Source organism: Halichoerus grypus, chromosome 15 (assembly GCF_964656455.1).
Source record: "Halichoerus grypus chromosome 15, mHalGry1.hap1.1, whole genome shotgun sequence".
Taxonomy (NCBI): Eukaryota; Metazoa; Chordata; class Mammalia; order Carnivora; family Phocidae; genus Halichoerus; species Halichoerus grypus.
In genome coordinates this window covers 836,492-849,823 of record NC_135726.1, presented here as the reverse complement: position 1 = coordinate 849,823, position 13,332 = coordinate 836,492, and the positions used below count along the sequence as shown (strand labels likewise).

The 13,332-nt window shown below is 60.8% G+C and overlaps 1 protein-coding gene across 2 annotated transcripts in view; it reads right to left on the bottom strand.

The window, feature by feature from the left end:
- The window catches only part of CBFA2T3 (CBFA2/RUNX1 partner transcriptional co-repressor 3), a 92,085-nt gene extending 87,506 nt beyond the window's left edge, over nucleotides 1-4,579 (bottom strand). For both annotated transcript variants that reach the window (XM_036119705.2, XM_078063370.1), the window contains exon 1: nucleotides 4,065-4,579. In XM_036119705.2, the coding sequence (XP_035975598.2) occupies nucleotides 4,065-4,542 (478 nt within the window). In that variant the 5' untranslated portion in view covers nucleotides 4,543-4,579. The remainder of the gene's footprint in view (nucleotides 1-4,064) is intronic.
- Between the last annotated feature and the right edge of the window lie 8,753 nt (nucleotides 4,580-13,332).

Genomic DNA, 13,332 nt, shown 5'->3' with positions numbered 1-13,332 from the left:
AGGCTTCCTCTTTGTCCTGACACGAGCCTCGGGGGATCGGGGGCTTGGCACGTGGAACCAGGCTTCTGGACTGAGTCCAGAGCTCCTCTGCCCTGCATGTGCCCTGCTCCCGTGCTCTGAGCCCTGGAGGACCGTCCGGGGGCCTTGGGAGATGCTGGGACAGAGACGTGGGTGTGTGTCTCCTGAGACTTCCCAACAGCCCTGCTCCTCTCCCTCTCCTGGGCTCTCTCCCCGCTCCTTCCCCTCAGGCCAGGGGAGGTCAGCTCTCAGACCTCTGTTTAACCTGTGACCTTGACAAATGGTTCCTCATCAAACTGCCCATTCTCCGTCCCTTCCTGGTCCTGCTGGATCCCTGCCAGGACCGACCGATCTGGCAGAGGCTCTGGGACTGGCTGCCTTCCCCAAACGGGCCCTACATCCATCTGCAGGGGCAGCAGAGCCACGTTCTATCACACCCTTGCTCTTGCCTGCTGGGTGCCCCTTGGAACTTCGGTATCTTTTTCTGAGTTGGGGAGTCACCATGTCACGCGGGGCTTGGCAGGCCCTGAGCCACAATCTTGACCTAGGAGCCCCCAGGGCTGTGTTCGGGGGGAGCAGGAGGTGGGGGATAAGGTCACCTTGGGTCTGGGGAGGCCTGAGTGGAGGGAAAGGCCCCGCGGGGTGTGGGCCGAGAACGGACAGGAGGCCATCCTTCATGTGGCGACAGTATAGACCATACCCAACAACAAAGTTGCTAACGGTGCTTTGTGCACAGACGCAGGTGCATGGTCACGGCCGTGTCACAGGTCAGGCAGCCCCTGAGGGGCTCGGCCCTTGGCCCTCACTGCAGAGAGGGCCTCATGCACGCTCCCACCCAGATGCCCCAGGCCTCCCTGTGTGGGTCTGCCAGTGTCCCACCGTTCCCGCAAGCATGGCCAGACACCGTGGCTGAGTGAGAAGTGGGGATGGTGGGGGTTGGGCCAGGGATAGCCTTGCTCCCCTGGAGGCCCTGGGCCCAAGCCCTGACCATGGGCTACGGCAGAGGGGGACTCTGGGCACCTTCCCCCAAGTCTGCTGCCTTGATGCACATGGGACAGTTGGAGATCTGGTCACCTGCATTGGGGGGCCCCAAATCCAATGACAAGCGTCCTCCTAAGAAGAGGAGAGGACCTAGGACAGGACAGCAGCAGAGGCTGGAGGCACGTGGCCACAGCAGGAGCCCCAGGAGCCTCCGCAGGGTGCTCGGCCCTGCCCACGCCTTGATTTTGGACTTCTGGCCTCCAGGACTGGGAGGGAATAGACTTCTTCTCTAAGCCACCTGGTTTAGGTAATTCGGTATAGCGGTCGCAGGAAACTGATAGAGCGGGGAAGGGCTTGCCCAGCAGAGAACGTGCCAGAGAAGAGCCTATGGTCCCGGAGAGGGGACAGTGAGGATGGGGGATGGGAGGGCATGATGGGGCGGATGAGCCCCTGCCCTGAACCCCCCCACCTGGGGATCCCGAGCTAGGCCAGCTCCAGCTCAGGATGGCACCTGCCATGGGGTCTTGCCCACACCTGTGAACATCCCAGCCTGCGATTGCTTGGATTCCTCCATGGACGGGATGCTCATTACCTCCCTGGTCACACTCAAGCTGCAACCTGCCACCTGGACCCCACCTTTCCCTCTCCAGTGACACGAAACAGGCCTGACTCAGTTTTTCCCCAGGCCGGTCATGGTAAGCTGCCCTCCGGCCTCCTCTGCTTTGGGCTACATCAGAGGGCTTCCAGTGCGTCCGTCCCGGCCCTGTGCCAGGTGTCCTGGCTCCCGCCTCCCGTTCTGCAGGGGGCACAGCAGCCTGACCTCAGTTTCCCATCCGCAAAGTGCGCTGCTGGAACCAGAGTCTATGCACAGCTCCTAGTACACACAGTAGGCGCCTAATAAATCCGAGCGAAGTAAACACTCCTCTAAAGGGGGTCGCTCCTCCCACTACGCAGTCGGGTCCACCACCACGCGGGGTCCTGACAGATCCCGGACCTCGGCCACCAGCAGGGCTGGGGGGCCCCAGGTCCCTGGCGAGGCTGCTCAGGGGCCTGCCCAGTGCCCGGCAGTGGGACCTGGTGGCCAGAGGCACAAAGTTGTCCGCTCCACCCCCGGCGCCCGCCTCCCGCCAAGCAGCGTTCAGAGGTGTTTGCTCTCCAACAGAACATGTTACTGTCTGTTCTGTCCATAGTTTGGAGCCACTTCATGTGTTTTAGAGGTCTCCAAGGTTTTCATGGACTCAGGGTGCCTGTGGGCCCCAGAAACTGCAAGGTCGTGCTGTGCTGCCCACAGGCCTGTCCCCCAGACCCTCAGGCCCCCAAAGGCTCCCCCGGCCGGGCCCCACCTGCTGCTCCCAGCATCGCAGACCCCCAGGCACCTGGGGCAGCCTAGGGGCACGATGTCCCCCAGCACGGCTGTGGCCGTCCCACGGGGCCAGCCAGGAGATTAAGGGAAGACACAGTGTGAGCTCCTACAAGTCAGAGCATCTCAGGGCTGGGACTCCTGTGCCCACGGAAGCCCCCAGCCCGACGCACTCGCCAAGTACCCAAGGCTCCGTGAAGCTGGCCGAGTGAGCAGTGAGCTCGGGATGCACAGAGACCATGGGGTCAATAAACTGGCAGCTGGAATTCTGCATCGGAGGTCCACCCAGACGATCTGCTCTGGGTGCCTGCAGCCTAACCAACACCGTGGTGACGTGAGCACAGCCATGTTCCCTGACACCTCCTGGCCCCAAATTCCTTCCACAGGTGAGCCCCACCCCATCCGAACAGAACGGCCTTCAGCAGCTCTCATGCACGCCCCCAGCTGCCTTCTCCCGCATTAGCCTCCAACAGGCCATTAGGGAGCCGCAAGACAGGATTTGACACATGGGGAAACTGAGGCCCAGGCGAGGAAGGGCTGGTCTGAAGGCACCGCGGCAGGTGGCAGAGCCAGGCTGCTGGTTCCAGGACAGTGGGGGCCGCCCCAGGAAGGGAGGGGAGCTTGACAGGACCAGAGCCCCTGGCCAGCCTGAGGGGCGGGGGGACCATGTCCAGGGCCAGCGACCTGGCACCTCCTTCTGGGTATCTTCAAATCACCCACCTTGGTAGAGGCCAATGGCGCACTCATTACTGTGTGTCAAGGTGGGCTTCTGCACAGCTGTGTTCTGGTCTGAAAGGTCAGGTGACTGAGGGAGCCCGGGGTCAGGGGCTGGCCCTTGGGCCCCTGGACAGCAGCAGGGTGGGGAAAGAGGTCTCTGTAGAGGTGATGGGGACACGCCTGGGTCAGGGTGTCAGGAGCCCACCTGGACTCTGGACATGGCTGCGGCAGTGGGACTTGGGCCTATGAGCTCTGGAAGATTCCAAAGGCTCCCTGGAGCGTCGCCACGTGGCGTGGGCTGGGGAGTGAGGCTGCCTGCTTATAGGCCCCCTGAGGCTTAGGATGAGGTCCTATGAGGCCCCCAGGGACTTTGCAGTGGGGGTCAGGGGGTGTCAACGAGGCCTCCTCCTGGAGCCAGCAGCCCAGGGGGAGGGTGAAAGGCCTGGGTCCTCCCTGCCCCCCCACTTCCCTCTGACAGAGGCTCCAAAGGGCAGGAGTCTTGGCAGAGGTTGTTTAACGGTGGGTACTGGGGTTGAGTCCTGGACCATCACTCGATCCTGCGGCCCTGGGCCAGGCCCTCTTCCCTGGGGCCTCAGTGTCCTTGTCCCACCCCTAAGTCCTAGTGTCTCCCAGGAGGAGGACTCTGGGTACCTCCCACCTGTCTGCACACCACCTTTCTCACCAACTCCTGGGACCCTGCCCGCTGAGGAAGACAGAGCCCACTCCCTCCTAGATGGGCCTGGGGGGGCCACCGCCACTGCCTCAGGGTGGGGCCCCCACAGCCGGCCTGGCACCTGCCAGGTCCTCCCGGGGCCACCTGTCCCAGCTGTGTGGGACTCGCCCTGGGGGAGGCTGTGTCGGTGTTTGAGGTGAGTCAACACGGCTGGCTCGTGCTGTCAACAGAGCCGGGCAGGCGGCAGCTTGGAGATGTCACACTCTGGCCACCTGCTCCTGCCGCCCCCCCACCCCCCACCCGCCATCCCCTTACCTGGGCCGCCCTTCCTGGGACCCCGGGGCACTGAACAGCTGGTGGACGCCGGGAGCCCGCTGTCCAGCAAGGGGGGCGCCTGGGACATGGGTCTGCAGGTGGGTGTGGGAGACAATCCTCGTGCTGGGTGAGAGGTGGGTCGCCTTCCGGGGGCCAAGGACGGCGGTGCGCGCCCCTCCTGACCTCGTGGGGCCTGGAGGGAAAGACCAGGGGCCACAGCCAGCCTGGCTCTCTCGCAGCCCGAGGCCTCTGCCCCCCGGACAGCTCCGGGCCTTCTAGCGGCCGCTGCCCGCCAGCCTGGGGAAGGGGCGGGAAGCTGCAGGGGCTCATGTGATGCAGGGCGGGCCTGGGGAGGCGCCGTGGGGGAGGTCTCCCTGCAGCCCGCAGACGAGCACGCAGCTGTGTCGCCGTGATAGCACGGCTGGGGGCCGGGGAGGCGGCATGCAGCTGTGCCCACCGCTTCCTCAACAGGAACCATCTGGGCCCGGCCCTGCCCGGCCTTCCCTCACGGCCATTCCGGTCTGACTTCCAACAACTTCCTCCTGCCGCCAGCCTGGTGACACCCCACCCACCTGCAGTCCGGATGGCCTGGAGCACTGGGCATGTTTCCTCGAGCAGGGCTGGGGGGGACAGTGGCCATCCTGGAGGAGCCCCCAGCCCCACATGCCCCATGCACCTGTCCCCGCACCCCCCAAGCTTGCGCCCAGCCCTGCCTGCAGCCTGGGGTGCTTTATTCCTCTCGTCCCTCCCCTGTCCTCAGCCACACTTTCCCCAGAGCCCACCTTTCTGGGGCCACTTCCCTGAGCATTGCCCTGCCCCCCAGTCAGACTAGGCGGTGCACCCTGACCAGCCACCCCCCAGTCCCCTGGGCTCTCCCTCGGCTGCCCGGGGCCTCCAGGAAGGACCACTGCAGGGCCGGCAAAGACGCCCCTCTCTGTGCTTGGCCTCCTGGCTGGGGGCTCCTTGGAGACCCTTCCCCACTTCCAGACGGGTGCCTTGGGAGAAGAGTGGCCAAATTCTTTGGGATGTGCTGAGGGAATTGGAGATGTTCCCCCAGTCTGAGGGATTCCAGAAACCGTGTCAGAGTCCTCTGTGACCATTCAGACCCCCTGTGTCCTGGAGCCCCCTCCCCACTGGGCACTCAGCAAAGAAGGCGCCAGGTCCATCATAGGCACAAAAAGGCCACGTACTGAAGGCAGTGGTGGGACGGCAGCAGGAGAGCAAGCGGCCTCGTGGAGGAGACAGCGTGGCCCATGCCCCTGCCCTGGCCAGCGGGCGGCTCTCTTGGGGACCCAATCACGGCTGCAGGCTCAGCGGCCTCATGTCGGCAGGTGTGTGGCCGGCCAACCCAGGGCTGGCCACAGGATTCCGTGCTGTGCCGTGCTGATTGACGAGCACTGAATCTGTGGGTAATGCCTGCGCGTGGTGAGTCCTTCAAGTCGTGCAGAAGGGGGTCAGCCCTGAGTGAGACCCCTCCCCCACGGGGTTTCCTGCCGACGGTCTCCAGGGCCACTGTTGTCACAGAGGTTTCATTAGGGGTCCATCTGGAGTTGGTGCAGGAACGAGACCCTGCTTGTTCCTGGAAGCGGCTGCCCCCCACCCCCAGGGTTCAGGGGGAAAGGAGGGTCCTGTGAGCCAGGGGCCGGTCCCTGCGCCTCACCTTTGTCCTCATGGCCCCTCCTCGCTTCCTGCGCTGACTCTGGGTGGGACTGAGGGTCCGAGGGCCAACCTGGATGCCCCTCCCTGGCTGGTCTCCTCCTTGGAGTAGGGTGGTGATGGCAGGGCCCCGGGGCCCGGCCTGTTTGCAGGGGAGGGCCCTGCCCATGGCCTGCCCCTCGGTCAGCACTCCTGTCAGTACCTTGTCCTTGCTGCTGCTTTCTGGGCTGGGGGGAAGAGAGACTTGGGGGCAGAGACCCCAGTGGAGGCAGCAGGTCAGCACCCGGGTGGGGCAGCCCCCACCCCCAGGTCAGGCAGATGTTCAGGGCTCACACCTGCAGGGAGCACCCCCCACAGATGGGACACTTCCACTTTCGGGAAGAGGCCTCCTGTCTGGCCTGCTTTTCTAGTCAGCAAGGCTCTCGGGGGATGGGCTGGAAGGAGTAGAAAGTCACCCAGAGTGGGGGTAGGGACTGCCCTGGCCCTTGGTGGCCACCTTGGGGCACCTGCCCACACCCGGCCCGCCCCTCCCTGGCCAGGCGGTTGGTGCTTGTGGGGAAGCAGACGTTGGCTGCGGCTTTCAGAGCTGGGAGATAAGGAGCCAAGGAGGAAGTGGCTGCAGCAGGAGGGGGTGGGGTGCCGGGCTGCCCCTGCTGGTCCTGCGCGGCTCCCTCCAGAGACCACTGCCGTCTGGCCTGTCCTCCTCCCCTCCCTCCCTTACAAGTCCCTATGGGGCCACATGAGGGTTACACAGGTGCCCTGCTTTCTGGGAACCTACGGGAGACAATGTATCAATAAGTCCTCAATAGATGTGGCCCATGGGGCAGTCAAGGGAGGTGATTGGGAAGCTGTGTCTGAGGGATCAATTAGGAGCTGCCCCTGGGGATGTTGGGAGAGAGCATTCCATGTAAAGGGGCTCTGAGGCAGTCTTACCTCCAGGCTTTCAGGAATCTGTAGGATGACCAGAGAGCTAGAGGGAGGCTAGTGGGGGACTGTGAAGGAGATGACACTGAATGGGGATGGCCAGGGAACCTGTTAGGCTGAACGTCTTATTTCTGCCTCCTCTTCTAGCATGTAGGAGCCCCCGTGACTGCTGGGTGAATGGATGGATCGATGGGTGGATGGATGGATGGGTGGATGGATGCATGGATGAATTGATGGATGAATGGATGATGAGTGGAGGGATGGATGGATGAATGGACAAATGGATGGATGGATGAATGGATGATGAGTGGATAGATGGATGAATAGATGATGAGTAGATGGGTGAATGGATGATGAGTGGATGGATGGGTGAATGGATGGTGAATGGATGGATGGGTGAATGGATAGGTGAATGGATGGGTGGATGGATGGATGGGTGAGTGGATGAGTGGATGTTTGAGTGGATGGGTGGATGCATGATGAGTGGATGGATGGATGGGTGGATGGATGGACGGATGGGTGAGTGGATGGATGGATGGGTGAATGGATGGTAGATGGATGGATGGATGAGTGGATGGATGGGTGAATGGATGGATGGATGGGTGAATGGATGGGTGAATGGATGGTGGATGGATGAGTGGATGTTTGAGTGGATGGGTGGATGGATGAGTGAGTGGATGAGTGGATGTTTGAGTGGATGGGTGGATGGATGATGAGTGGATAGATGAGTGGTTGGGTGGGTGGATGGATGGATGGATGAGTGAGTGGATGAGTGGATGTTTGAGTGGATGGGTGGATGGATGATGAGTGGATAGATGAGTGGTTGGGTGGGTGGATGGATGGATGGATGGGTGAGTGGATGGGTGAATGGATGGTGGATGGATGGGTGGATGGATGCATGGATGAATGGATGATGACTGGATGGATGGATGGGTGGATGGATGGATGGATGGGTGAGTGGATGGATGGATGAGTGGATGAATGGATGTTTGAGAGGATGGGTGGATCAGTGGAAACACGATTCTATGCAAATCTCATGTCAGTCTGCTTTACAGAGGAGGGACTGAGCCCACAAAGGTGATGTCCTCAGTCACAAGCCCCCAAAATAGAGATATAAGTCACAAGAGGATATAAGCCCCATAATAGGTCAGATGGGGGGTATGAGCAGCTCCACGTGAACCAAGCAGGGCCAGCACTCTCTAGCCCAGAGCCCAGACGGCTTATTCAGGGCAGAACAGACGAGGCCACCCCAGGACTAAAAGCCCCGGCCACCACTGCCCAGCTCAGGGTGCCACTGAACAAACCCAGAGCACTAGGAATTTATCATGTGCTCGGCTGGGTAGATACATGGAAACTCTGCACATATGGGCAGGGCTTCAGGGATCCCCGGCTGCAGTTAGTTTATGGTGCAGCTCCTGGGGGCGGGGAGGGCAGCTCTGCTGGAGCCCGCCCTGGAAACAGCCCAGGAGCAGGCTGATCCTGAACCACCAGTCTCAGCCCTCCTGGTGCCGCAGGCCCCTTTGGTGGTGAAACCAAAATAATGGCCTTTTTCTCAAAATACAGAAGTAGTCATGCCCACCTCCAACAGAGCGAGTTATCCCTAGGAAGCTCTTCCTAAACTGAGCCCAGCCGATCTTTCTGCATGCTGAGATGTGTGAGAACACAAATGCTTTCATAGAATTAAAAAGGAAACCCATTATATTCAAATGTAGTTGCCAAAATGTTAAAAAAAATTTCTAATACATGTGCTTCTTCATTCAACCATGAGTTTGAAGTAGTGATGAGCGTGAACTGCATTCTGGAACGTGATGGGACTTACCAGGCAGAACCCTATGAAGTCCCCGCTATCGTGCCATGGCTTAGGAACATGGCAGGTGCACTGGGCCCTGCTGGTGCTGAAGTCCCTGGCATGGCTCCATGCCTATGTTCATGCTAAGTTTTGGGTAGAGGTTAGTGGACTCCAGATGTAAATTTTTTTCCTATACAAGTTCATGGACCCCCCTGATTTCTAAGTAAAGACCTGCTGTTCTAGCTCATCTTGAAGACCCCTCCCATGCACTATGTCGGCCAGGGCCCTCCAGCCTTGGTGAACCCACCACAGTGAGGCTTCTGGAGTCAGGGACCTCGAGGGTCACCCCCACATTAGCTATTTTTGCTGGGTGCCCTTGGGGTTCAATTTCCTCACCTGGAAAATAAGAGGACCATGGTATCCACCACACAGGTTGTGGTGAGGAGTCAATGGAACAATTCACATACAGATCCTGCTCCGTCACGGTTGGCGGTGGTCCCCGTGAGCCCCCCACGCTGGGAAGGGCCCACTCAGGGCAAGGCTAGAATGGTCATGCCCACCTCCAACAGGGCGAGTTATCCCTAGGAAGCTCTTCCTACACTGAGCGCAGCTGATCTTTCTGCGTGCTGAGCCAAAGCCCCTGTCCAGAACAGCCCTTTGGAAGGGAAGGATTTTCTCTGTTGCCCACAGCACCTGTCGCCTCCCCGCCAGGTGTCTGCAGCAGCCTCCCCCTCCCCCGAGCCCCATGGCTCCCAGCCCTCCCACACCACAGCAGAAAGATCTGCCCAAACCACACTGTGGTCACCCCACTCCTCCTCCTAAACCTTCAGCAGCTGCCCTTTGCCCAAGATCTGGCCAGACGCCAGAGGTGACCCAGGAGACCCCCATGCTCTGCCCCTCTCCTCTCGATGTAAGCCTCTCCCATTTGGAGCTGCTTCTCTCCCCACGGCGCCTCTATCACCCCCAGGCTTCCCCCCTCCACCCACAGACTCTAGCCTCACCTTACGCCCTACACACCCCTCAGAGCCCTCAGGCAGCGCCCGTCTTGTGCTCCCGCAGCCCCTGGAGACTGCAGCATCAGGGCCTGGCGTTCTGGTTGCTGTGGGCCAGTCCCCCTGCCCCGGGCTGGGACCCACTCTTCTTGGGGATGGCTGTGTTACCTAGCACGCAGCCCCGGGCTCCAGCCAAGCCTGATGGATGGGCGAGTGAGTGCACAAGCCAATGTCTGCATGCCTGCCCCCTGCCCTCGTCTGTAACTTCCCCGGTACGCATCCCACCCTCTCCTGCCCTCAGGACTCTGCTCTGGGGCTCTGCTCCACACACAGCTCCGAGGGACTCAGCAAGAATGGCCAGCTCTCCTCACCGCCCTCCCCCCCACTCCCAGCTCTCGGGCTGGTTCAGGGGAAGTGGATCACTGGGTCCAGGACCCCGGGTTGGTTGGTGTGCTAAGACGGGGGCTGCTCCAGGCCCAGCTGCTCAGGGCAGGCCTCGGGAGCCTGGATCATGGCATAGGGGGTCCCCGACGCCGGGGAGGCATGGCTCAGTGGCCTGTGCCAGGATGACACGGGCTGCCTGAGGCTGGCAGCCTGGCAGGCTCACTGTGTGAAGTGGGCTCAATGAGGAAGACGGGGGCTTTGGGGCTGAGCCCCGGGAAGGGCAGAGTCTGAGGGAGGGTGTGATGCTCGAATGAGAGAATGACCGCCGAATCCCCCAGTGAGACTGGAACCGGTCACATCCGGCCACGAGGCTCAGAGAGGTCATGCTGCCAGCCAGGGCGCCAGGGGGCTGGGGTTTGGGACCCAAGGTGGATCCAGGTGAGGCCCAGAGGGTGGCCAGAGGCACAGAGTGGAGGGTCCTGCAAGCCCAAGCAAGGCGGCCCGTTCCATGGAGGAGCAAACGGAGCCTTGGGGGGGGGGGGGAAGCCAGCCACAGACGGAAGACTGTCGCCCCTGCATGACCTGGCACTCCTAGGGGACAGGTACCTGCCTGCCGCCGCCCGCCTCAGAGCGGCACCCTTTGGGTCCTGGGGTGCTGCCCACCCTGCTCCCTTGAGCGGCCATGCTGCAGAGGGGGAAAACCCGCTCTCCGGGGCCACTTTCCCTTTGAGGAGCCCCAGGTGGAGGGTGGTGAGTCACCTCGCCGGGCCCCTGTCCTGGGTCCCGGTTTCTCTCTGACTCTCCGGGCTGAGCTGCCCTGCCTGCACAGAGGCCTGCATCCGGCCCCCCACCTCAGCAACGGGCTCTAACCAAGCCCACAAGGCCATGAGGCTAGCCTCAGCTGGCCTGGGCACCGTGTGTCCCAGGAGAAAGGCCCCTCTTTTGGGCATGCAGGCCATTTTTCCTGTTTGCCCTTTTTTTCCTCCTCTCCATCCTGCCTTGGGTTTGGCAACAGCTTAAAAGAGGAGGAGACTGGCTCTGGTGGACCGACAAACCGTCTAGAATCTTCCAGAACATTCTACCTATAGAGCTTGGAGCCTGGGAACTATGTAAACCCTGCCAAAGGAGAGCACCAACATGAGGAAAATAGCTGGTAAGTGGTACGTGATGGGTGGGGTCAGGTGGAATCGAGATGCATCATGGCCAGGCCCTCCGAGCTGAGGGACCGACAGTTTGCCTTCGCAGGGACAGCCCCCAAGACTGGGGAAAGGCTTCGCAGGGGACCCCGGGTGAAGGGTCCTCGCCAGGGGGCTATTTCAGACAGCTGTGGGGCTGGGGGGCATGGAGGCCTGGCCAGAAGGAGGCTCTTCCAGGTGCCTGGAATCCTGGGGAGGAGAGGCACTGAGGCCTGACCTTCTGCAAAGCGCCACGTTGCAGACGCTGGTTGTTTTGAAGAGGCCACGTGATCCCAACCACGTCTGTGTGGACATCCCTGTGGTTCTGTCACATGGAAATGATCTTCCCTTGGATTGTTGTAGAAATTGGCTTGTGTCCATCAGGAAAGAATCTTTGTATATTTTACATTCTATCTCCTTTTTAGAAGTTTAAGTTCATATTAACATTTTTTCCCAAACAACACAAGTCTAGAGACCATAACGCACAGGTGCACCACCACCCACCCTCACTGAGACGGCAGCATTTTAGATGTCAGATCTTCTAATTTTAAGGAATAAAACTTCACAGCAGAAGGGGGCCCGGCCATCCCACCGTAGGCAGCGTGTCCTGAACTTGGCGTTTCTGTGTCCCGGGGACGCTCCTTGCTCCCTCTGGGTGTCGGCAGTGGTGGCCGTGGCCTGAGCCTGCCCCGGCTGCGTGCTCCTCTTGCGTGGGCTGTGGTTTGGAGGTTGGCTGTGTTGCCCTCGAGGTTCTAGTTCACTGGGACCAGAGCAGGTCACTTACATGATGCCTTCAATCCCCCTCTGCCGTCACTTACATGATGCCTTCAATCCCAAACTTCTCTTGCTGAAATTCAAACTCCTACAGCAGCCTTTCTGCAGGCAGCCACTCCCTGGACCGCGGGGCGCGGGGTGCTGACGTCCCTGCGTTCCCGGCCGCCCCGCCTTGGGTACACCAGCCCGGCTCACCTCTGAGCCTCTCCTCCTGTGGCTCCCATGGCCCCAGATCACCACCCCCTGCTCTGCACTTGTTCACTCCAAACCCCAGACACCCCAGGGCTCGAAGCAGAAGCGCCAGGGAGGAGTGCAGGCCCCCAGCCCGCAGCATCAGTATCCCTTGCTAACATGTCAGAAATTCTCACCCCTTGGGACCTGCCGAATCACACACCTGGATCTCTTCCCACCCACTTCTTCTGATTCTTTTGGGGGAATTCTTCCCCCAGGGGGGTGCAGTCATGCTACCCACTCCAACCATCAAAGGCGAAGGCCCATGACCCAGGGCAGCCTGTGGGATGGATCCACAGACATGGCTGAGTTCGCGTTCCTCCAGGTAGGGCTGTGATGGGCTGACTTTGAAGTTGCCGTGGCTGCTGTGCCTGGAAGGGCAGAGAGCAGGAGAGCAGAAGCCCGATGAGACAACGTTGCTGAGTCCCTGGATACAGCCATGCCTGAAACCTTCCTGCGCGCCAGTGTTCCAGGCACTCCAACTTCCCTGGGTTGAGCTAGTTTGAATTATGTTCTGGATGTGGCCACTAGGGCAGCCCCGACCGATGGGTCTCATACCACAGTAAGAAGCATCTATTCACATGTCTGTTTATTTCTGTGTTCCGGCCACTTCTCAGAGGTTCTGTGCACTTCCCCAGCCCTGCCTGACCTTGGCTCAACTTTGTCGCATTTCCTGTCCACAGGACCTGAGGCCGGCAGAATGCTTCTGTCCTTGTCATGCCCTGATGCCCCCACAGCGGGACGCAGCCACTCCTGTAGGGTCAAGACGTGGCCTAGGCCTGTGCAGGGGGTCCTATAAGGTCAGTGGCAGGACGCCGACATTGTCCCAGTCATGCCTGCAGGGGTGGGGGCCTCCCTGCTACAGATGACCAGACCCCCCCTACTTTACACCCTCAGGGGTCCCTGAGGCACCCCTCCCTGACCAAGGAGGCACTGAGCTCAGAGCACACCTGGATGCTCCGTGTGGGGGTGGGACACAGGGTCTTCTCAGGAGAAAAAGAAGATCATGGAGGAGGGGGGAGGGGAAGGTTCGGGGGGGGGGCGGGGACAAAAGCTGGCTTACTCACTCCCTTTCCCCACATTATCACAGAGTATGACCAGGTTGTCATTCAGCCATCTGGAAGCTGGCTCTGGCCTTAAGTGGCCTTCTAGCTTACTCCTCCCCCATGTCTAGGGACCCCCTCCAGCCCCCTCTCTGGCTTCTCCAAGCTCACCCAGTGCCCAGGAAGTTTGGGTGCTGCGCCCTGGGGAAGGGGCCTTGGGATCCATGGCAGGGAATATGGGGGTCCTGGGGGGGCACCAGAACCCCCAGAAAGGCTGCAGGTGCCTTCATAAACCCCAAT